The sequence below is a fragment of the Zingiber officinale genome, chromosome 6B (assembly GCF_018446385.1).
Source record: "Zingiber officinale cultivar Zhangliang chromosome 6B, Zo_v1.1, whole genome shotgun sequence".
NCBI classification, from domain to species: Eukaryota; Viridiplantae; Streptophyta; class Magnoliopsida; order Zingiberales; family Zingiberaceae; genus Zingiber; species Zingiber officinale.
The window spans coordinates 15164161-15189497 of record NC_055996.1 but is presented as its reverse complement, the minus strand read 5'-3'; the positions used below and the strand labels follow the sequence as shown (position 1 = coordinate 15189497).

At 38.0% G+C, this 25337-nt stretch overlaps 1 protein-coding gene across 1 annotated transcript; it reads right to left on the bottom strand.

Annotated features, from left to right (window-relative positions):
- Positions 1–4039: 4039 nt before the first annotated feature.
- LOC121992071 (phosphoenolpyruvate carboxylase kinase 2-like) lies at positions 4040–5628 on the bottom strand. Its single transcript, XM_042546207.1, has 2 exons — positions 4791–5628; positions 4040–4448 (listed from the first exon to the last, which is right to left on the bottom strand). The coding sequence occupies exons 1-2, from the start codon at positions 5593–5595 to the stop codon at positions 4342–4344; spliced, it is 912 nt and encodes a 303-aa protein (XP_042402141.1). The 5' UTR covers positions 5596–5628; the 3' UTR covers positions 4040–4341.
- Between the last annotated feature and the right edge of the window lie 19709 nt (positions 5629–25337).

The window sequence follows — 25337 nt, the reverse complement described above, 5'->3', positions numbered from 1 at the left end:
AACAGTTGCGGTACCATGGTGATGCTTTAATTCAAATCAATGACTATCAAAGGAATAAAACAAAATGGTTTTTCCACTGGTTATCGCTGCAGATTGTGCAAAAGAAGCGTCAACGTTCACTGGCTTGTTCAGTTGGCTCACTGGCTGCAATCAGCTTGACTCTTCCTCATTGGTTCGAGTTCAGAGACACCAGTGAAGACCAAGGATGGTATTGGTGTGAGCTCAGATAATCAGATGAGGAAGAAGCGTGATTGGCGACGCCTGGTTCGGCGACAGTGATACGCTACTGGTTGACGTGATTCGATGCAGTGGCTTGGCTCTGGCTGAAGATAGCAAGAGAGCAGAGAAATAAGAAGGAGGCAAAAGAGAGGTTTGGTAGAATTCTTACTCTGGAAAAACTCTCTCTGTCGTTCAAGCAAGAGGCTGTGCGTTTTTGTTGAGCTCTTGGCTGATTCCTCCTGTCGTTGTTTTTCTGCTTCGTGGCTGTAAGTTAAACTGTTCAATCCTTTAGCCACACTCTGTAAGTAATTGTGCTTCACTTTCAAATCTACTCTTGTGATCTTTGTGGAGAGGTTACTCCACCGAGAAGGAGGATCTTTAGCCGGAGTTTATCCGGGGTGCGATCTACCGAAGATCAAGGAGTCGTCCACCTTACGGACACGCCGAGGAGTAGGGGCAAGTTATCCCCGAACCTCGTAAATCCTAGTGTTAGTGTGCTTGTGTTTTTCTCTCCTTTAGTTGTCCAATTCCGCTGTGCTAACGATTATCTGTGTAGAAGTTTTCGTTTAAGTTTTTAAAGGAGCTATTCACCCCCCCCCCTCTAGCCATCTAAGATCCCAACAGAGAGTTCTGACTTAGAAGGTACTATGTTCACTTCCGTTTTCAGTGTATATCCTTAAAACAAATTTGGTAATTTTCTAAATAACTCATCATCATTCTAATTATTCCATAAGAGCATTATACATTCTTTCTACTACACCATTCTGTTGGGATGTACCAAGTGCAGTTAGTTGGGATTGAGTCCCTACTTCTGATAAGTTACTCCTAAATTCTCCCAAGAGGTATTTGCTACTACGATCTCACCGTAGTGTCTCGATATTTTTACTTTGACATTTCTCTGCATCAGCCTCGTACTCTTTGAACTAATCAAAGCACTTAGACTTGCTGTGTATCAAGTAAATCTATCTGTGTCTCGAATAGTTGTCTATAAAATAGATAAACTATTCGAAACTACCTCTATCTGGATAGTCATAGGACCACACAAATCAGAATAAACCAATTCCATTATATCTTTGGCTCCATATCCCTTAGACTTAAAAGCTTCTCGGTTATTTTTCCTTCCAAATAAGACTCGCAGGTTGGAAAGATTTCCACTACCAATGAACCCAAGATTTCCTTCCATATCCCTTAGACTCTTGGGTTCATTGGTTATTATCCTTTATAACCTAGCCTTGGATGTCAAAAATATGATTGGTTCATTTCCGAAGGTTACTTTCTCTTAAAGTTAGAAAATATGTTATTAATTTTCATTTATTGCATCGTGGGAGTTATTGGATTATAAATTGTCAACCAACGTACCAGAACAGATAACTTCCCTATTTTTCTTGATAACAAGTTTGTTATCAAAATAGACAGAATATCTATTCTTTAATAGTTTAGAAACTGAAATCAGGTTCTTTCTAAACTTAGTACGTAAAGACAATTTCTAATAATCCATATTTTATTCCTATCAAAGGATAAACATCTCCCACTGCAACAGCTGCTACTTTTACAGGAGTGCCCATGTGGACGGTGATTTATATAGTTGTCGGATTTTCTAAAACCCCTGCAATGAATTGCAGACATAATCAGTGGTTCATGTATCTACACACCAGGTACCGGTAGATAACACCACTAAATATGTTTCAACAACTAATAAAATACACCGTTATTGTTCTCAGTTCTGAGAGGACAGTCTACCTTAATGTCCAAGTTTTCCAATCATTACAATTGGGACTACTAAGTCTATTATATAATATAACAACTAGGGGATTGACTAACATTTGAAATCCTAAGAATCACAAAAATATTTAGTTAAGACCAACATCTTAAAATCCCCGTGAATTTTGTATGCCACGTTAGTGTGGACGTATACAAATTCTAAAAGGAGATTTAATCCATTAATTTTATTATCTCGTCAACCTATGACAAATAAAATTAATAGTTGATTTGTCTTTGATCAAATATTTGGTCAAGACTCTAAATTTAAAATAATATTGATTCCTCTAACAATACTATTTAAATTTACTAACATCTCAAAACACCGTGAATTTTGCATGCCATGTTAGTGTGGACGTATACAAAATCATCATTTGTAAGAGGAGGGTTTTACCCATTAACTATCTTGTCAACCTAACTGTATGACAAATAAAATTATCTCAAACACCGTTAATTTTGTATGTCATGTTAGTGTGGACGTATACAAAATCAATCATTTGTAAGAGGGGTTTTAACCCATTAATTTTATTATCTTGTCACCCTAGTTTTATGACAAATTAATAGTTGGTTTCCCTTTGGTCACACAAGTGATAGCAGTGACTCCGTTGGGGAGGATACTATTAAATGTGTCTAAGTGTATACCATTACTTGATACTAAGTCCATTAAATAGAATTGTGCCCCTTCAATTGGAGAAGATCACACACATCCTAAATAACTTCCTATAACCATCCATTAAGGAAGTTTGATCTAGTGATCCGCAAACAAACTCATCCGTTGTGGAGGGAGGCACTCAGAGCCAACACGCAAGCTTGTTGCATCACTTACAAACTAGTAATGGAGACCGCGGGATTAATATACTAATCCTCTCCCACTTAGTTATTTAAAGTGAGGAATTTTAAACTATCCTAGCATACATCACATGCATACACACACATCACAGTAAATAAAAGCAATAAATATGGAAATTATTTCCTAACTATTATCACAATTGGACCCTGCAACGCGTTCTGGAGATGTAGCGGTCCTTGCTGAGACGTTACAGTTGGACCCTGCAACGCGTTCCTTCCGGGGAACAACCTAGCATTAGCACAATAATTTAATGGATTCATTCATTGAATATTTGTCATAGTTTGACGCTGGCTGACAACCTAACGCAACCCTCCTCCTTTATCCGGGCTTGGGACCGGCCATGACCGGTCATCATAGGCGGAGTTCGAGCCTAAACGAGCTTAATAAATATAAATTATAAATTTAAATATTTATTAAAAACTAAATTATATATTTTTAAAAAATTATAATATTTTTGTTAAAATTTATAATTTTATTCTAATAAATAAATTTAATATATTTTTTTATGTTTTTCATAAGTAGAGTGTAAAATCTATAAATTTAATATCAAAATTATTATTATTTTTATTTAAAAATTGATTTATGAACTTAAGGAACATGTTCACGAGCTAACGAGTTAAATATTGTGAAGCTTGAGCTTAATTTATTTATCTTAACGAGCTTCATTAAACTAGCTCAAATGAATTTTTATTGAATCGAGTTTCGAATAGTTCACGAATGACTTGACTTATTTACTTCCGTATTAGGCGGTGTTCTTTTCCAAACGAATTAATAAAGAAAATAAAAATAATGGAACCGACACTGTGAGGTATCACTCAATTTTTTAATCTATTAAAATATTATCATATCATTGTAATTATACTATGAAATATACAATTATATTATATTTTCATATACACTATTATTTCCTTTGTAATAATTTACTGATAGCTTTATTTCATAATTAGATGGCGTGGCCTTCTTGCGGGCAATTACTGGTGACGATCACATTCATTCTCCGCTTAGCCGGCGCCTATTAAACAAATTACAAACGAACGCATGTCTCTTTCCGTCCACAAGAGCATCCACCCAAGTAAACACCAGCGTCAAAGATCGCTTGTCTCTCCGGATGCGATAATAAGAGCCATGAGCTATCACAGTCATTCAGAAGTGAATAAACTGCCATATGCAAATGCCCAAATTCCTTTCGTCCCAGTTCAAAGAAGCAAAAAATAAAAAAAAATAATAATAAAAAAAGGCAATTTTGACAAGAGGGATGCAAATCCTCAGTTCTCATCCTCTTCATACATGCAACAAGCGTTTGAAGATACAGTGCCTCCGGAAGTTAAAAAAAAAAAAAAAAGAAGAAGAGTAAAGGGCCTAAAGGCAGAACACAGGGATGTAGTGAAGATTTACATGTTTACACACGGGATGTGCACCTCGTCTCCATGTCTCTCTCTCAAGCGGCGCACCTCCAGCTCTCGGGTGCTCAGTAGTTAGTGCTTGAGGTGTATGCAGCGCGCAACGCTATGTCGCTATGTGCATAGGCTTAAAATGCCTTCTCGCCTCTCCATGGAGAGGGAAGGGTCACGTCTTGGTTCGTCCACTGGACTCATGCCTCCGCTAGTGATCCAGGGATGCCCTGCAAAGGGATTAGCAAACGCGTTAGAGAGAGATCTAAAATCCAAGTCTTTACCTTAAGTATTTAGAAGATCATTAGAAAAGCAAGCGCGGAGAGGGAAATTACGGGGTTTTTTTAAAAAAAAAAAAATTGGGTAAAAAAAATCTTTATTAGACGCGTTTTTTATTTGAGAAATTGGAGGAAAATTCCGGTTTTCTTGATGAAATTTAGTCGGCTAGGTTAAAAGAATCGAGAAATCTTGACCTAAAAACCGTGAAAAGTCGATCTCGACAGAATACCGATCTCAGAAATAAAAGACGAAGAAGCGAGAGAAAGAGGGATGGAAGTTTGAATGGTACTAACTCAGGACTTGTTCGGCGGAGAACCTTCTGGAGACGTCCTTGCAGAGCATCCGACGAATAAGATCTTTGGCCGCCGGGGACACCGAGCGGAATATCCTCGGTGGGAACCTCAGATTGGCCCGCGCGACCGCCTCGAAGGTCTCAGCCGCAGTCTCCCCGTAGAACGGCGGTACCCCTCCGGCCAGCATCATGTACATCACCACGCCCATACTCCAAACATCCACCTTCTCTCCGTACTCCCTTCCGCTAATAACCTCCGGCGCCACATACATCGGCGTCCCCACAATCCCCCTCATAGGCACCCAGTCCCCGTCGGCGTCCACGAAACACTCCGCCGACCCAAAGTCGGCCAGCTTCAGTCGCCCCACCGCGTCGAAGAGCACGTTATCCGGCTTGACGTCGCGGTGCGCCACTCCCCTCCTGTGGCACTCCGCCACGGCCTCCGCCAGATGACCCACCATCACCGCAGCCTCCGGCTCAGAAAACGGCGTCCCTCCGCGGGCGGCGATGCGATCGCAAAGGTCCGGCGCATCGAGGAGATCAAGAACGAGGTGCGCCCACTCCCCGTCCTCGTAGGCGGCGTGGATCTGGACGACGTAGGGGTTTCCCGCTGCGGCCTGGCGGTGGCGCTTCCCCTCCCGCTCGGCGCACTCGCGATCTAACTCGTCGGCGAGGAGACGCTTCTCGATCGACTTCACCGCAAACTCCTCTCCCGTCTCCGCCGACCTGCACCGCCGCACCACCCCAAACCGCCCCCGGCCGATCTCCGCCCCGATCTCGTACTCCCTCGCCAATCCTTCGCTCATAGTTTCCCTTCTCCTATACAGAACCCTACTTTCTCCTCCTCTTCCTCCATTTATAAACAAAAATGATGCCCACCTCGCTCCCCGAATATTCCCATCCCATCTTGACCACGTGGACGGTCAGATCCTATCAGATCACCCAAAGCCGTGCTGATTTTCTCTTAGGTCGGGTCCGTCACTGTGAAATTCCAAAATCACCCCTGACTTTTATAAAACTACCGAAATGCAATTTATTATCCCGATAAGTTATCTGACGATCTGACCTTCTAGTTGTTTCCGTTATAAAAGCTCCTGCTAATTAATGTTATCGGTGGGCGTCGGACGTGTCCGCTTTATTAGTCAATCAGAACTCGAGGGCTGGAATCCGCGAATCCTACCCGTACACTCGTCATTTCGTCCTCAGGGAGGGAGCCAGACGACACAATTTGTAACGGCACTCCGAGCCCGTTCCGGACGCGAGTCGTACGGCACCAAAAAAGTAAGAAAGCCGGCCACGTTACGGGCGGGGCCGGGAGCAGGGAGCAGGAAGCAGGCCACCGGCCACGTGGGTGGGGACCGGTAACAGCTGCGACGTATTTGTCGCTCGTAGCGCTTTCTCGTTTGTCGTTTTAAACGCGCGCGGGGGAATAAAGCGGTCTGAGAGGATAGCGTATCGTGCCGCGTGATAAGCACACCGCGTTTGACTGCTGGTTCGGAAGCGCTTGATTGCTCCGCGGGGCTTGGAAAATTATACGACAGCTTGCGTATCGGCTTTGAAATCTATGCATCGGGAGACTTTCTAGATTTTGTTGGACTTTTTGTTATGAATAATTCAAACTTCTAGATGAGGCCCCTTGCAAATGTACATATTAATGATGTTAGTGAAATATTAATTTTATTATTGGAAAAATTGAATAAGGTTGAAGAAATTGAATTGAGGATGGGAGGAGAGGATGGACAATGAGACAAAGTCATGTGAGTGTGTTTTGGAGTTAATGGTGGTGCAAGTGAAAGGTCATGTCATTGTCAATTAATGCTATTGTATTTATTTGGATAGACCTACTTGGAAGGGAGAAAAATGTGCATGGATGAGAAGATAGGGAAACGTGTTAGGCAAGAATTGATAATTGACTCTTAACAAAGAAGAAAGGTAGGGTAGGTCAAGGGCATATAAATTATATTATTTATTAAATAAGGATAAAAAATTAAAATGACATTTCAAATAATACCATCACAAGAACGTCTATTTTGTTTTTTAAAAAATAATTAATAAGATATCCATCAAATATTTTATTACTAAAATATCTTTTATTCAATATTATTGTATTGATAGCTACTATAACATATAGTAGTTACTTAGTAGTTATTAATAATTATTAAATAATTACTACAATATTGTTTCTTATTTTTAGAGTTATTGTAGTAATTACAACTAGCTCTATAACGTGTAGAAATTACTTTCACAATAAAAAAAATATACCAAATAGTGATAGAATATATTCATTGTTATTCTATTGCTAAAAACATATTACGACATATTAACGATGGAAAGAGTGTCATCGCGTAGACATCAATCGTTAGCACTGTAGCGATAAAAATTTAATATTCGTCGCTATATATAGCGACATATGTTTTAATTTTCGTTGTTACTAGCCAAATGGCGTGAAATCCCTATTAAATTTTGCTAATCCTTAACCCACAGTATTGAAGAGTATCATAATGTTCATCCAATAGCGATTGAAATTTAATTTTTCGTCACTATTAGCGATGAATATTTTAAAAATTCGTCGCTACTAGAGACGAATATTTTAAAAATCTATCGCTATTTTTGACGGAAAATTAAATTTTCGTAGCTATTTTATGTTACAATTTCTTAATTCCTTTTTTAGTTTTCCTATTTTCCCTATTTACATATAAATCTAAATCACTCCAACCATCACAAGTAATGATTTTCACAATAAATTCATAATACATAACAATAAAACTCACAACAAACTCACTACACATCAATAATTACAGCATAACAAACTCACAATATATAATAAAGGCACAACACATCACAAACAACACAATAATCTAGCTAAACTAAAATGAACAATAGATACATAATAGTAAATCCAAACACAAGTTCGAATTTAATGCAAGATAAAGTTTGTCCAATACAAAGTAATTCAATACAATACATCATAATCAAAATAAGAAACAAAATCATCTCAGGATCCTGTATGAAATTTCATTGAGATTAGTTGTGAATAGAAATGTGATGTTAAATTATGAAAGATATAACTACTTATTTTAAACTAATAAATAATTTAACTAGTGGACATTCTTTAAAAATACATACCTATGTCTATAAAAATATGTCAAATCTAAATATGATCATGGAAATGTATAATACAATTAGAGATGCATATAATTATTAAAAAAATATTATTTTGGATTGAAATTAAAAGTTAAGATAAATGGTACATACCTTAAAATAATCTACTTTGCAAGGGAATGGTTCAGATCCTGGGTGTCCTGGGACTCCAAATGATGTAGCCAAATATCCGTGAATCTGGAAATAATGTCGCTGTGAATGCTTACATATGACGAACTATCGTCTTAGTCTAAGCCTATTGCTGCCACATCTCCCATATCTCTACGTCCATCTCGGCTATTGTCTCCTCCAATGATGATAGTCGAGTTCGCAAGTCCTCATTTTCTTTCCATAATACTCATACCTCACTAGATAAGGAGGAGAAAGTAGGACGACCTCTGATCCCTAAAGCCCTCATCCTCTTTATACATAACTTTAGCCTGAGAGTTAAGCCTGTAGAGAAATGTCTTCTTCCTTCTACAAACGATATCATAATAAATGTTATTAACTGTATTAGTGGAAAGAGACTGTGACCCCTCTTCCTCTGCCCTATGCTGAGACGCCTCAACAACTCTAGTAGACATTATTTCCTATGTCAAAATAATGATTTTATTAACCTCCACATAAAGTCTACAAATATATTCACAAACTTTAATATTCTTACATTAATTGCTGAGAAACGTCGATCGACGAATGATCCATCTTTCTTCTTATGAGTTTTATTAAATATCTCCTAACAAGTGGGGCATCTCTGTAATTCAGCAATTTGTGTACAAAAAATGTAAATACATTAAAACTAATAATGAAATATATGTAAGAAATATTTATATAACTTAATTTTAAACATATCAAGTCAAAGGCATTCTCCACAATCGAATGGGATCCAGAAATATGCTTTGTGGATCTGGTGTTTGGCCTAGCAAGCTCTGAATTACGCTTGTTGTGTGTAATTGCTGAATTTTCTTACCAATGCTGGGCAATCCAAATAACTCTCCAAGATTGCCAAACTATATTAGGGACCTCAGATGGCCTGGTGCTCCTCTGCCTCCACTTGTACAACATATCCCTGTACAATTTAGAGAAGTAGACATTCCAAATTTTCTTGAACATTTCCTTCTGACCCTCCTCCCAAACATATCTCTTCTAGAACAATATATTTTGACAAGTAATATCATGTTAACTATAAAATATGTTTCTATTTAAAATACTTATAAAAAATTCATCGTAATAAAAAATTTTCATATCCTGGTCTACGAACCGCCATGTAGTACTAGCAGGGGGCATTCATTCTATAAACTTTTTTGATAAATATCATGTTACCTAGTGACCATCTGGGACAAAACTATATGAAAAAAAATCATGTATTAGATATGCTTGATAATTAAAAAGAAGTTAAAGTATAGAAATAATTACTAAATATATAATTACTTACAAGTCACCATCAACTCGCAAAACAGTTTGGTCACGACATGGTCTCTATGTTAGCTGCATGACTATATATGTGAAATCACAGTATAAGATATACACATTTGATATAATATTATTTTCTAACTAGGGAGATGTAAAAATAAAAAGAAAAATCATTCAATATACCATGATATTGTTAATAATTTTTAATCACCTGATGTTATTCTGAATCAACTAAATTAACATTTTATAAATTTTCATCGCTAGACTCCATTGGTACATCAACTTCCTTACTGCCAAACATCTCTCTATCATATATTTCCTCGTAAGTGATATTAACATCTACAAGTAATTATGATGTAGATTATATTTCTGAATCAATTGAGTATATCTCGACTTCTTCATTTTTATATGCACCATTGTTTTGGGCAATTATGACGTTCGACATTTCTATGATTAACCGAGGCTTTATTTGACACACTACTAACCATTCACTAGGTTTCCTTCTCTTTGTTGGGTACTCAAGATGGAATACCTGACTAGCTTGTATCAGATAGATGAAAGGCTCAAACTTATTAATTTTTTTGTTTGTGTTAACCTCAATTAAATTATAGAAACGATGTATTATAGTACCTGTTCTTGGAGTTGGATCATACTATAAGCATCTAAACAATACACATATTTTTAAAGGTAAAGCCGGATACTCAATTTTGATGATTTCCTCAAGTCTATCATAATAATCAAATTGAGTATCATTGTTGTTTATGGATCCTTTTATACAAACACCAGAATTATACGTAAGCCTTTGTGAATCGCGTTGGGCCATGTGAAATCTGAATCCATGAACAGAATAACCTGAGTAGACTATGATATTATGGAGAGGTCCTGATGTAATATTTTTTAGTGTTTCATCTTGTACATTTGATATTCTACAGCTGTTCACCTATAATAATAGTAATTATATAAATTAAATGCATATATAATATAGTTGCATTATAATAAATAATTTAATTGCTAACTTACATAAATTTGAAATCAATATGCAAATTTATCCTCTAACTTGGTCTTTACCTCACTTATACTTATTGATGGATTTTATAGATGTAGTTATTATTTATACAAGCTGTCAAAGAAGGTAATTTGAGGACATATTACTGTATTATATTTATACTTGAACTATTACTTTATGTATGATTTAACCTATTTACAGTTTAAGAGTATGTATGTCCTAGCAGCATGATATTCTTGTTTATTTAACCGTTTAAAAATAGTTACACCTATTGTCTTACTATGAAACTTGAAAAATAGAAAGCATCTGTAAGTCTGTTGGTTGAGTATCATCAAAATTTCGAGGACACTTACGATGTTTGATTTTCACATTATTAACAAAATAATAAGAGCAGAAGGAAGTTACTTCTTTAACCAAATATATATTACATATTGATTCCTCAACTCTTGCTTTGTTATCAACATTATTTTTTAATTTTCTTAGAAATCTTTCAAATGGGTATATCCATCTGTATTGCACAGGACCACCTAGTTGTGCTTCATAAGGTAAATGAATAGGTAGATGCTCCATAGAATAAAAAAAAACTAGGTAAGAATATTTGTTCAAGTTTATAGAGTATCATTGGAATGTCTATCTGAAGCTGAAGCATATCTGGTATTATAATAACCCTTGAAGTCAAATCTTTGAAAAAGAGACTTAAGTGTTTGCCAAACATTGTTAGGAAGTAAGTTAGAGAATGCTATTGGAATTAGTCTTTGCATAAACATGTGACAATCGTGACTCTTCATTCCAAACAATTTTAACCTGTCCATATCAACACAACGAGACATATTCGAGGCATATCCATTAAGAAATTTGATTATTTTCAACCATGCAAATACATAATGCTTGTTTACTTTCTTTGTCTATTGTATAACATGTTTTCATATACTTACCAATTGTTTCATTATGATGCAACTCAGGTCTGTTTACTAATTATCTAAATTCCTCATGTGATTATGTTGTATCTTTAGTTTTCCCATGAACATTCATCACAGTATTGAAGATGTTATCGAAAAAAAATTTCAACATGCATCACATCTAAATTATACTGAATGAGTAAATAGTTCCAATATGGCAACTCCTAAAATATGTTTCTTTTCCTCCCACCATACTTGCTCACTCTAACAATGTACTTATTTATATCATCAGAATCAACATGATATATTAGTAGAAATCCATAACTGTCGATTTTAGCAAAAACTTCTTCACCTGATTTAGATGCCGGAGGAAGTTCCCTAACTATTTCATTCCTTTGAAAATTTTCTTATTTCTTCTGAATGAGTGATCAACTTATAAAGATTTTTGATGATTATCAAATCAGGATATCTTTCTACTGCAAGGCAATGAAAATGCATCAGACTCACTCATGCAATATGGACATGCTAATTTACTAGTCATGGTCAATCCTGATAATATTGAGTATGCTGGAAAATCACTAATCATCCATAACAAAGTAACATGCACTGTAACATTTGATTTACTTGCAATATCATAAGTCTCAGACCCTACATTCCATAAATGATTTAGCTCAGTAATCAAAGTTGTAAAAAATATCTATTTGTCGTTTTAAATTCTGAGGACCTAGAATAAGTATAGTAAAAAACATGTATTCATCTTTTATGTGCATCCATGGAAGTAAGTTATATGCTATTAATATAACTGGCAAGTATTAATATTGTTATCCATATCTTTCAAATGACTCAAATCCATCTGTAAAAAGTTCAAGTCTCACATTATGTGATTCCAATACAAAAGAGGAAAATATTGTATCAAGATGTTTCCACATTGGTGAGTCATAAGGATTGTTAGGATCCTTCGTACGGCTAGAGAGGGGGGGTGTGAATAGCCGACCCCAAATCGCTCGCGTTTCTTCCTACACTTCGTTAGCGTAGCGGAAAAATAAACTAGAAACGAAAGGAAGAATATCAAACCTTAACACAGCGATGTACGAGGTTCGGAGATGATACTCCTACTCCTCGGCGTGTCCGTAAGGTGGACGAGCCCTGTCAATCCGTCGGTGGATGAATCCCCGGAAACCCGGCTAAAATATAATCCTTCTGGGTGGAGAAACCTCGCCACAAAATCTTACAACAGCAAGCAAAGAGAACACGAGATACAACAAGAAATACAAGACAATATGAATGCAACAACACTAGCTTGCCTTCTCGTTGTCGACTGAAGTCCCAGATGAAGCAACAACTTCACGGACGGATGCCAACAAGCAACTCAGCAGCAGCTGATCCAGTCGTGGAATGAAGCTCACGCGAAGCTTGCGAAGAAGAGCTCAACAAAGCTCAAGCACCAGAACAGCAGCTCTGTCGCAGAGAAGAAGAGGAAGAAGAAGTAATGCAGCAGCAGCTCTCGACCCCTTTATACCTGCGAAGAAGATAGCGAAGAAACTAGCCGCTGCAACGTAACGGCTAGAACCTGGACCGATCAGGCTTCAGCCTGATCGGTCGTGGGGACCGATCAGGCCCTGTGCTGATCGGTCCCCAGACCGATCCCAGCTCTCCCAGCCGTGAGCGCACTCGTCTCCTGATCGGTCGTGGAGACCGATCAGGCATACACCTGATCGGTCCCTGGACCGATCAGGAGCTTCTTTCTTCACTTCTGATCGTCACCTGATCGGTTCAGGGACCGATCAGGAACTCCACAGTATGCTACTGAGTGGAATCTGATCGGTCACCAGACCGATCAGGAAACACTGAGTTTCACTGGATCGGTCTGCAGACCGATCCAACTCCTAGGTTTAGAGTGCCCTCTCTAACCTAGTTCGGAGAACGAGCTACCGAGCCCTCTCCGACTCCATATGCCAAGCTTCACTCACTTGGACTTCTCAACACCAGATGTCCGATCACCCTTGATCTATCTGGATTTTCCCTTGCCCGGCTTCACTCACCAGGACTTTCCACCTGACTTCATTCACCAGGATTTCCACACTGCCTAACATCCCAGTTAGGACTTTCTCACTGCCTGGCTTCACTCACTAGGACTTTCCAACTGCCTAATATCCCAGTTAGGACTTTCCCACTGCCTGGCTTTACTCACCAGGACTTTTCCACCTGCCTAACATCCCAGTTAGGTCTTTCCCTCGTGCCAAGCTCCCTGCTTGGACTTCTCCGTGCCAAGTCTCCATACTTGGACTTTTCCAGTGCCAAGTCTCCATACTTGGACTTTTCCCGTGCCAAGTCTCCACACTTGGACTTCTCACGTGCCAAGCTCCCTGCTTGGACTTTTCCAGTGCCAAGTCTCCATACTTGGACTTTTCGCATGCCAAGCTCCCTGCTTGGACTTTTCCCGAATCAGGTCAACCTTGACCTAAGGTTGCACCTACAATCTCCCAAACACCTATTCTTGTCAAACATCAAGAATAGAACTCTCTCACGAGTGTCAAACATCAACATGCAACTCAACTAGGTCAACCTTGACCTAAGGTTGCACCGACAATCTTCCCAAGTCAAACATCAAAATACAACTCGAGTCAAGTCACCTCGAGTCGGGTCAACCAGGTCAACCTTGACCTAAGGTTGCACCAACAATCTCCCCCTTTTTGATGTTTGACAAAACTCATAATCAAGTTAGGTTAACCCGATAACCTAACTTAGGTTTTCAAATGTTCTTCCTTGAACATTCTCTGGACATTCTCCATTCTCCTCATAACCTAACTTGGGTTCTCCAATAATTCTCCCCCTTTTTGACACACATAAAAAAGAATTCCAATGTTCTTCCTTGAACATTCCTTGACATTCTTCCCCTAGCTTAGGTTAATCCGATAACCTAACTTGGGTTCTCCAATAATTCTCCAATGAACACTCTCCCCTTTTTGACACACATCAAAAAGAAAAAGAGGGTATCAAGGTCAAGAGTTTCTTCCTAATGAAAGTCCCATACCTTTCATTGAAACTCTTAATTTCCCCCTTGATACTAAACTCAACAATCAACTTAGCGATAATCCCATATCACTAATCCTCAAAAGTCTTAAGGAGTAAAAACTCCCCCTAAAAGTCAACCCCCCCTTGACAATTGCACCAACAATGTCTTTGTGAGTTCCAAACCTTTAGAAATCCAAAAACACCATTTCCATAACTGAAATTTCAGACAACAGCTGAAAAATCAGAAATTCGGCACGCCCTGATCGGTCCCCAGACCGATCAGAAACCCCATGGATCGGTCCCCAGACCGATCAGGCCTTCACCAGATCGCACCAAGCTCTCTGGTTCTTACTGGATCGGTCTGCAGACCGATCCATGCTTCACTGGATCGGTCCACAGACCGATCAGACTTACCGGATCATCCCCGCACCGATCCGACTGATAGATGATTTCAAATTTCCTTCCCGAAATTCAGAAACTCCTAGAAAATTCCAGAAAATTCAAAAAATTGTGAAATTTTGAGGATACATTCCTCATAACATATACTATCATGGAAAAATAGTTTTATATGAAAATAACTTCCATTTTTCAATCTTGATACAAAGTTTAAAAACTTTGAAATAGTTCAAGTTTAACTCAACTTTGTATCACAATGTTCAATGATGAATGCTATCACTATGAAAACTTCATCAAGGTTTTTCAAATCAATTTTAAAACGCTTTTAAAACCATTTGAATTTGGGATCATAATCTTAGGGCTAGATGTACATGACTTGTACACAAGCTTTCCCTATGATCCTCAATTTCTTGAATTAGGGTCATCTAGGTACAAGGACTATGCACCTTGATCCTAACTCATGATCCTAATATCTCACACACATCTAAGGTGTATCAAACCACATTCAAGTCAATTTGATGTGAGATATGGATTAAGGTCAACTTAGGCTAAGTTCTCATGCATTTTCTAAACACAAATTTGATCTCAATATCAAAATGTGTTTTTCATCCTTAAATCAATTTCATTGATCATTAATGCAAGAGATGATGACATGGCATAAAATGGTATCATAAATGAAAATATGTGCCAATGTCATGATGTCATGGCATAAAGTTTGAAACTTAAATAAACATGACATATAAACTAGCCTAAGCATTATCATGACATTTCAAATGATAATAAAACTAAACATGATGTCATGATATGTGAGGGCAAACAATTATGACAAGATTTAGCATACATAAATATACCTAGATTACCTATCTAAGTATCCTTAACCACTTGGCTAACTTCAAACTTAATCCTAGATTGCCCCAAAATGCCAAAATGCTAATTTTGACACTTCTTGAACTCTCGATTAATTCATGCCACTTAAAGATCAAATTTATCCTCAAAACTTGGCATGTTTCATTTTTCCTCGAGAGTTATCTAGATTTTCCCAAATTGTGCCAATTGAGATTAAAAATAAAATTTTCAATCTTTAGGCACATTTAACTCTTCAAAGGAGTAAATGATAATTCCATTTCATTTTCAAAAGTTCTCAAAACCTTGAAAATGCTCCTTGAGTGTCAATTTCCTCAAAGTTGGGTTAACTACCCTTCTAATCGGAGTTGACACTCTCTAACCCATCTATGGGGTAGAGAAGATGCTCCTAGGAACCCAATACCTATTAGAGCTCATTGGGTTCACTAAATATTCACTAGGGATAACTTCCATAGCAACCCTCCTAATGACCCTCTTAGGCTTTAAAGCCTTGGTCATTTGGGTCTCATCAAGGTCAACTATGGGGGTGACTTCCCTTATGACCTTGGTAATGGTCTTCCTAGCCCTAGGTTTTGTTCCATAATCGAATGGAACACTATGATAAGTGGGCTTGACCACTTGGGACTTAGGTTTGTGACTCAAACCTTTCTTGTCCTTGGACTTGGGTTTTTGACTCTTAAACCCTAGAGATGACTTCTCCATGTTTTTAAGAGCCTTTTCTAAATTATCAAGTCTTGACCTCAAGACTTGATTTTCCCTCTCTAATACCTCAAGTGTTAATTTGTCATTTTTCTTTGAGGTATTCCTAGGCATATGTCTAGATGATTTGGGATTTCTACCCAGGTTTTCCTTAGCCTTAGATAAGTTAATTCTAGGGTTGGCTTTCCTAGTGTTATCCTTATCTAGGCTCACATGTTTGGCACCTAAGCATGTGTATCGATTTCTATAATTAACATGCTTATCATTCTTGACAATAGCAATAAGGCTACTAGCATGCATCCTACTAGAATTGCAAGAATGTGCCTTAGAGATTACCTTGGGGTTTGCCCTAGCTCCCCCTATACATGTGCTCGATCTCTTGTCCTTGTGAGATTGCCTCCCTCTCGGACATTGGCTCCGATAATGTCCCCTTCGCTTGCATTGGAAGCACACCACGTGCTCCTTGCCCTTGCGTGTTGGGACTCCGGCTTCCTTGACCTTTGGTGCCGGTAGAGTCTTTCTTACCCTCTTCGGACACTTACTCTTGTAATGTCCATGTTCCCTACACTCAAAGCACATAATGTGTAATTTAATTGAACTTGAAATGCTTGAGTTACCTAGGGTTGAGGTGGGATGTATGCTTTCTTCTTCATCCCTTCCGGAGATAGAAGCTTCTTCCTCTTGCTCCATTCTTGAAGAAGAACTCTCCTCCTCTTCTTCCTTATATGTTGAGTAGCCCTCAACTTCTAATTCCTCTTCTCCATGATGTGAGCTACTTGGCTCACTTGACTCCTCTTCATGGCTTGAAGTGGAGTTCCCCTCATGGAACTTAGCCAAGTTGTTCCACAACTCCTTGGCATTGTTGTATCCATCTATCCTACACAATATATCGTTAGGTAATGAGAATTCAAATATTTTCATTACCTCGTCGTTGATTGTGGATTGGTGGATTTGCTCCTTCGTCCACTTCTTCTTCTCAAAAGGTTTTCCTTCTTTATCCATCGGAAGAGTGAAACCTAATTGTACACAAGTCCAATTTTCAATGTTAGTCATAAGGAAATACTTCATCCTTACCTTCCAATACGCGAAGTCGTCGCGATCGTAGAAGGGTGGAATGGTGATGTCTTCTCCGAGTTGATCCATCTCTAGCTTTGCTCCCACGGGTGTTGATCCGATGAAGAGCGACCTCGCTCTGATACCACTTGTTAGGATCCTTTGTACGGCTAGAGAGGGGGGTGTGAATAGCCGACCCCAAATCGCTCGCGTTTCTTCCTACACTTCGTTAGCGCAGCGGAAAAATAAACTAGAAACGAAAGGAAGAATATCAAACCTTAACACAGCGATGTACGAGGTTCGGAGATGATACTCCTACTCCTCGGCGTGTCCGTAAGGTGGACGAGCCCTGTCAATCCGTCGGTGGATGAATCCCCGGAAACCCGGCTAAAATATACTCCTTCTGGGTGGAGAAACCTCGCCACAAAATCTTGCAACAGCAAGCAAAGAGTACACGAGATACAACAAGAAATACAAGACAATATGAATGCAACAACACTAGCTTGCCTTCTCGTTGTCGACTGAAGTCCCAGATGAAGCAACAACTTCACGGACGGATGCCGACAAGCAACTCAGCAGCAGCTGATCCAGTCGTGGAATGAAGCTCACGCGAAGCTTGCGAAGAAGAGCTCAACAAAGCTCAAACACCAGAACAGCAGTTCTGTCGCAGAGAAGAAGCGGAAGAAGTAATAATGCAGCAGCAGCTCTCGACCCCTTTATACCTGCGAAGAAGACAGCGAAGAAACTAGCCGTTGCAACGCAACGGCTAGAACCTGGACCGATCAGGCTTCAGCCTGATCGGTCTGGGGCTTACCTGATCGGTCGTGGGGACCGATCAGGCCCTGTGCTGATCGGTCGGACATATCCTGATCGGTCCGCAGCTTGTCTGATCGGCCGTGGAGACCGATCAGAATACACGATCGGTCCCGGACGATCGATCAGCGAGTACTGATCGTCACCTGATCGGTTCGTGGACCGATCAGAACTCCTAAGATGCTATCGAGTGGAATCTGATCGGTCACCGCACCGATCAGAAACACTGAGCCACCGGATCGCCGCAGACCGATCCAACTCCTAGGTTTAGAGTGCCTCTCTAACCTAGTTCGGAGAACGAGCCTACCGAGCCCTCTCCGACTCCATATGCCAAGCTTCACTCACTTGGACTTCTCAACACCGGATGTCCGATCACCCTTGATCTATCTGGATTTTCCTCGTCCGCTTCACTCACCAGACTTTCCACCGCTTCATTCACCAGGATTTCCACACTGCCTAACATCCCAGTTAGGACTTTCTCACTGCCTGGCTTCACTCACCAGGACTTTCCAACTGCCTAATATCCCAGTTAGGACTTTCCCACTGCCTGGCTTCACTCACCAGGACTTTTCCACCTGCCTAACATCCCAGTTAGGTCTTTCCCTCGTGCCAAGCTCCCTGCTTGGACTTCTCCGTGCCAAGTCTCCATACTTGGACTTTTCCAGTGCCAAGTCTCCATACTTGGACTTTTCCCGTGCCAAGTCTCCACACTTGGACTTCTCGCGTGCCAAGCTCCCTGCTTGGACTTTTCCAGTGCCAAGTCTCCATACTTGGACTTTTCGCGTGCCAAGCTCCCTGCTTGGACTTTTCCCGAATCAGGTCAACCAGGTCAACCTTGACCTAAGGTTGCACCTACAATCTCCCAAACACCTATTCTTGTCAAACATCAAGAATAGAACTCTCTCACGAGTGTCAAACATCAACATGCAACTCAACTAGGTCAACCTTGACCTAAGGTTGCACCGACAATCTTCCCAAGTCAAACATCAAAATACAACTCGAGTCAAGTCACCTCGAGTCGGGTCAACCAGGTCAACCTTGACCTAAGGTTGCACCAACAAGGATGACACATTATATCTTCTTTGTGTTCATGGTTTTGATATCACCTCATGTGGCTTGCTATTGTGGCATGCATACAAGCGTGGGATCCTAGCAGTTAACGAGAAGTAATACATGACTTTCAAGGGAATATTTTTCTTCTTCTTCTCAGACATGTGATTGTTCTGCTTATAACGAGGGTAATTACACATTCTGTATTCCATCAGTTCGCTATCTTCATTCCAAAAGATCAGAAAATTATTGATATAACAATGAATTTTCTCTACTGGCAAACTCAAATCTCTAATCAGTTTCTTTGTATTGTAGAAGCTATCAAATATCAGCGGGGAGCAATTCTAATATCAATTGGCACATTTCATCATAACATCATTCAGATAAATGATGTTCTGTCTTCATGTTCAGTAATCTTGTAGTAGCTGATAGTTGAGAATGACCAGAAGGAATGTCTTCCTATAATTTCTCTCTCATTAGACTTCAACATGTCATACATTTTTTGAAGTTCGGACATATGTGTTTCCTCTAATTTGATTGATCATATGCATTCATTGCATTGTAAACCATTGATTGTATTGCATTCATATGCCTTGATGATTCCTCTAGAGCAATCAGGTAGGATGACAAAGTAACGAAAGACCCAATTTGTTCAAATATATATGACTCTCCATGACAATACCAGTTATAATAATTTCGAACAAACTCATACCTACATATATGAGTTTTCACTGTATTATCATCATGGAAAGTTGCATTTCTATATATGCGCTGATTACACGGACACTCTAACTCGATATCATTCAAACATTCTAGATGAGACTTAGCAAAGTTCACAAACTCTTTAACCTCAGTAAAAAATTCTTGACTGATAAATCCATTGTCTAATATATTGTACATCCAAGCCTTATTCATATACATTGTATCCTAACGGGAATAAAATTTCTAACATGGTTAATTATGTCAAACTATGCATAATTATATTTTCAAACATAGTTAATCATGCAAGTAATATCAATATGGCTAATCATGCAAGTAATATCAATATGAACAAATATTATTAATAGTCAAAATCTAATAATTATATTTTTGAATTATGCATGAATAATTATATTTCCGCTCGATCAGTGTCGGACGAGACCAAGCAGTATGGGCCATGACCTAGCACTGCCGACCGTGGCCGATCAATGCCAACCACGCCTTGGGAATGTCGACCGATTAGTGCCGGCGGTGGCCTAGCACTACCGACCGCGACACTGGTACTGCCGACCGTGACATTGGCACTGCTAGCCGTGGCCACGACACTACTTGGCCAAAGCAGGTCGGAGGAGGAGAAAAAGGAGGAGGAGAAGAGAGTACTTGAATGTCAAGGAGGAGAAGCCAATCACCGAAGAAGGGAGGAAATCTTCGAAGCAAGAAGGAAAGCAAGCGTAATTCGCGTAGGGAAGAGATCGGGTGCAAGATCCCTAATATCGCAAATTTAGCAAAGGATATTTCCGTTACTAAATCTGTCACAAATAGTTTTACCCATGGATCAAATACAAGGACAACTGACGGATAAATAAATAATCCGTCACTAATAGCGATGAATTATTTATTTATCCGTTGCTATTAGCGATGGATTAATACTTAATCCGTCGCTATTAGTGACGGCTAAATAAATAATCCATCATTAAGTTTTGAATGTCAAATTTGGAAATGTCAGGCTAATAGTGATGGATTTTTTAATAATCTGCGACTAATAGCGACGAATTATTTATTTATCTATCGCTAAAAAAATCCATTGTTATTAGTGACAATCGTCAATCCGTCGCTAACCCGACACCAAAAATTTGAGTTTAACATTCTGACGGCTAAATATATATGGAGTAGCAACGGATAGGTTTATTTCATCTCTATTAATTGCTTTGTTTTGTAGTTTTTATATCTGCTATAACATGTACAAGCTACTAAGTAGTTGCTACATCATGTAAAAACTACAAAATAGTTGCTATAATTACTTTAAAATGATTTTAATTAATTTTAAGTAACTTTGATTAAGTTTAAATAATTTTGATCAAGTTGACAAAAAGTATTTTATAATAGTATTAAGAGTTTATAATTTAGAGTTTAAAATTTTAAAAAGATTTAGTCACACCATGTAAAAGATATTCGTTAATTACTATAACATGTAGAAGCTACTTGGTAGCTACTACAATGTATTTCAATATTCAGAGTTTAAGATTTAAGGTTCAACATGTTAAAATTTAGGGTTTATTCATAATATGTAGAAACCGCTCGATAACTATTACAACGTGTAGAAACCACTTGGTAATTGTTACAAGATGATATATCAATTATTTCACTAAAATTTCAAATCATAAACTCTGAATACTATTATATCAAAAATACTTTTTACCAACTTAGTCAAAATTATTTAAATCTTATCAAAATTATTTTAAATTAATTAAAATGACTTGAATATCGTTGTAGCAGTTATCTCGTAGTAGCAAAAGGTGATAACTTTCACTCTAGGGCTCTCTCCAGAACTGCTCCATGAGACCTGGAAGAGAGATAAATCATGGGGCTTTGCCCAACATAATGGCTCTTTGCGTGAAATGATCCGTGATGTATTTCGCACATGCTGGGAATCGATCCCATGACCTATTATAGTAACACTACATGCAAGTACCAACTATGTCAACCCATAAAATTTGGAAATATAATAATTATCTCGTAGCATCTACATATTGTAATAGTTATCCAATAGTTGCTACAATAACATTGGAAGTAAATATATGAAATACAATATCTGGTGAGACACCCTATTGACATTTTTTGTTTTAAAAAAAAAGGATGTGCTTTTAATGAATTACTTATTTTTGGGTGCTCTTTTGATTTTTTGCCCTGAATATAATTATCTTAAGTTGCTAGATAGCTTTAGGTTGGGCAGGTCACCGTGGCTTCCTCTATCTCTTCTTCCATGTCAACAACTAGGCTGAAACCAAGTGTTCATATGTTTATGTGATATGATATAAGAATGAGACAAGGACTTCATTCCACATCATGCTGCTCTAGTTCTCACCTATCAATAATAGCAATTCTATAATGACTAGCATGCTCAAAAACACCTCAAGTGTGCCCATCACATCTGTTTTTTTTGTTTTTAAACATATATTTCCTAAGCATCTTCAGTAATCAATTAGTTGTTTGAATGTCAGGCAAAACTGTTCAGCAATCAACTGTGTTATTAAATGTGCTAAAGAACACTAAAATAATCTCTCACTGAGCATGGCTTGTGATGCTTTGATGGTCTTTTTAAATTCAGAGGATAATTAAAGGCCTTCCTCTAATCACACCTCAATGGCATGAGTATTGCTGTAACTTCAATTTGGTCCTAAACAGATCTTCAAGTTTTAAAGTAAATCAATTGATATATACTTGTGACATTAGCAAGATCTTTTAGCTAAGTTAGATAAGCATATTGGAGGAGCATGAATGTGGTCAGATATCACTAACATTGAGGGCCTTTTTCTGTGCCTGCTGCTGACAGATGCAGCACAATAAGAGTTACTTTCTTTAGTGCTTGCTGATAAGTTTAAGCAGTGTGTATACTTTGGCTAAGAAAGGGTGTAAAGCACTGATATGAAAGAATTATTAGAATAGAGGTCACTAATTACATGATTATGCCAGTTAATGATAGTTCTTGGTGTGTGCCTTGTTGATTGCCATCTCCAATAAGTATAAGAAGAAGATTCCAAGTGCCATTGATAAACTCTATGCCAGGTATCAGTCCTTTGTTTGGACATCCAAGTATCCGTCAATCTCTTGGGCCACCATGTGCTTAGCGAAAGAGGAGGGCGGGTTCGGAGTTCCTGATCTACGCGCATGGAACTCAGCTCTCCTTTGCAAATCATTATGGAACGTGAGACAAAAGGACTCAATTTGGGTGAAAATAGGTCCATCACTAGTACCTTCAGCATGTTGATTTTTGGGTGAGGAATGCCATGAAATCTGATTCACCTCTGAGCAAGAAGCTACTACAGCTTCGGCCTTCGGGACAACTTATTTGGATGAATCGGCTCGATGCAGCAAGGACAAAACACACTGTCTAGCTGGTATAGTTCTCTCCAGCATGGGATTGCAGTGACACATGACTTTTTCGACCTCATAACTAGTTCAAAATCTCAACATGCTATAGAGGGAGAGGAGTTACAGACTTTAACAGATGATGTACTAAATGATATAAATTATGACGTTATCGGTAGAAGGAAAAAATAACTCTATCTACGACCTTGGCTCCTATGTAAAAGTGGCATATGATCGTGTGATGACTTCTAGGCTTAGGGATCATTCCAGTCAATGTTATCAAATTCGTGAGTTGACTCGTAAATTCATACAAAATCGCGAGTTTACTTATGAAAATCGAGTGAAATCGTGTATTAAAGTAAAATCAGATCAAAATTGTAAAATCGGATCAAAATCGTAAAATCACATTTAAACTTGTAAAAATACGATTTTTGAGATAATTTTATCGATTTTGTGTTGTTAATAAAAGGGAACCATTTTAGACGAAATGATATCGTTTTGGGATGATTTTAGATTTGCACTTGTCTATGAATAATTTATATTAATTTGTTATCTTATGTTTTATTTATCTTTGGACTTAAGCTTTAGACTTGAATTTGTGTGTATGTTGTATTTTCCTGACAAGTATTTGGTTGTTTAAAAGTTTAAAATTATGAGTAATTTATGATTATATGAATTAAAATATTCTATATGTAGATTTATGTTATAATTTGGATTAAAATATTTAATGATCAATTAAAAAGAATATATCATATTTCTTTTAAAATTGATTTAAAGTATGATATAAAATCTTATGATTTTACGATTCGATTTTACAATTCGATTTTACGATCCGATTTTATGACTGCTCTAATGATTTTACCTAAACTCTCAATTTTGATAACACTGATCTCAGTTCATCATCAACTTGAGTGAAAGCGTTACTACAAGAAAATCAATAATTGAAGGATCGGGTCATGACATTATAGCAGTCTAAGGTTAGTAATGAGCCATCGATGAAAGATCGGATCAAGACATTAGTAGAGGGGCAAATGCAAGAATTCTTCTCTCGCTTTCCATTAATGAGTCGTTCTGCTTTGCCAACACTATATGATTTTGACTCACAGTAAATTAAGACCCAAACTCTATTGATAAGTAGCTCCTGATTCTAAGTAGCTCTTGGTTCTAAGATAGCTTTGTTTTATCACTAGTTCTGTTAATTTAATACTATATGTATTTCTATTTGTATTATATTTTTTTCAGGAATAATATAAATAATAGTATATTCTATCATCAGCCACAAATATTCACTCTCATTAAGGTATACTTATTAAGGTATACTTTTTAAAAACATGTAAAACTTGTATTTATTAGTTTGTGTATTTTTCTAATAATTAATTTTACCTTGTGTATATCTGTTTTAACTTTAGGTTTACCATATGATCATTATTTTTTCATATATGAGTAGTTTTGCCTTTATTTTTTTAATAACCATTCGTATGATACTTGTTGTGGGATTGGATGATGATGAATGCATTCAAAACATCATCTAGGAATTTTCGGTTGCTAATATGTCGCTAAGTGCACTTAGTAGCGACCGATTAACAATTGAAATTTTAGTTGCTAATTGTCGTTTTCTTTATAGTCCTTACCTTATGCCAAAGCTTCAGTTCGCGCTTTTGGCTACTAGCACATGAGCATCTCCACAGGAAAGATCAGCTCCCATATGAACTATGCAAAATATGTCCATTGTGTAAACTCATGGATGAAACACTGGACCATACATTATTCAGCTGTTCGGTTAGTAATGCTCTTTGAGCTAAGGTAAGGACGTGGTGGCTGCACCTACGGGATGAGATGCTCATGGTCTTTTCCCCGAAGATACCGCGATCCCGGCACTTGAGTCTTGTATGATATTTCTACTATGGAAAACTCATAATCGATGTCTATATGAGGATGATGTGCTCAATATTGAGAGGATGTTTAGCAAGATTCAGACTCATATCTTTCATTTTTATGTGTCTAATACGTATCTTCTCTTTTGATATATAAAAAGTATTTACATTAAAAAAAATTAAAAAAGATGCTCTACTTTGAGTGTGTTATTATAAAAGTAGCCATTTGAACGATGGTGAAAGAAACTAGCTCAATAAAA

Bases quoted from the DNA above. Each gene is read 5' to 3' on its own strand.
- LOC121992071 (XM_042546207.1), bottom strand. From the start codon at position 5,595: ATGAGCGAAGGATTGGCGAGGGAGTACGAGATCGGGGCGGAGATCGGC. The intron at 4,449-4,790 runs GTTAGTACCATT...ATCCCTTTGCAG, and splicing joins CTCCGCCGAACAAGTCCTGA to GGCATCCCTGGATCACTAGC.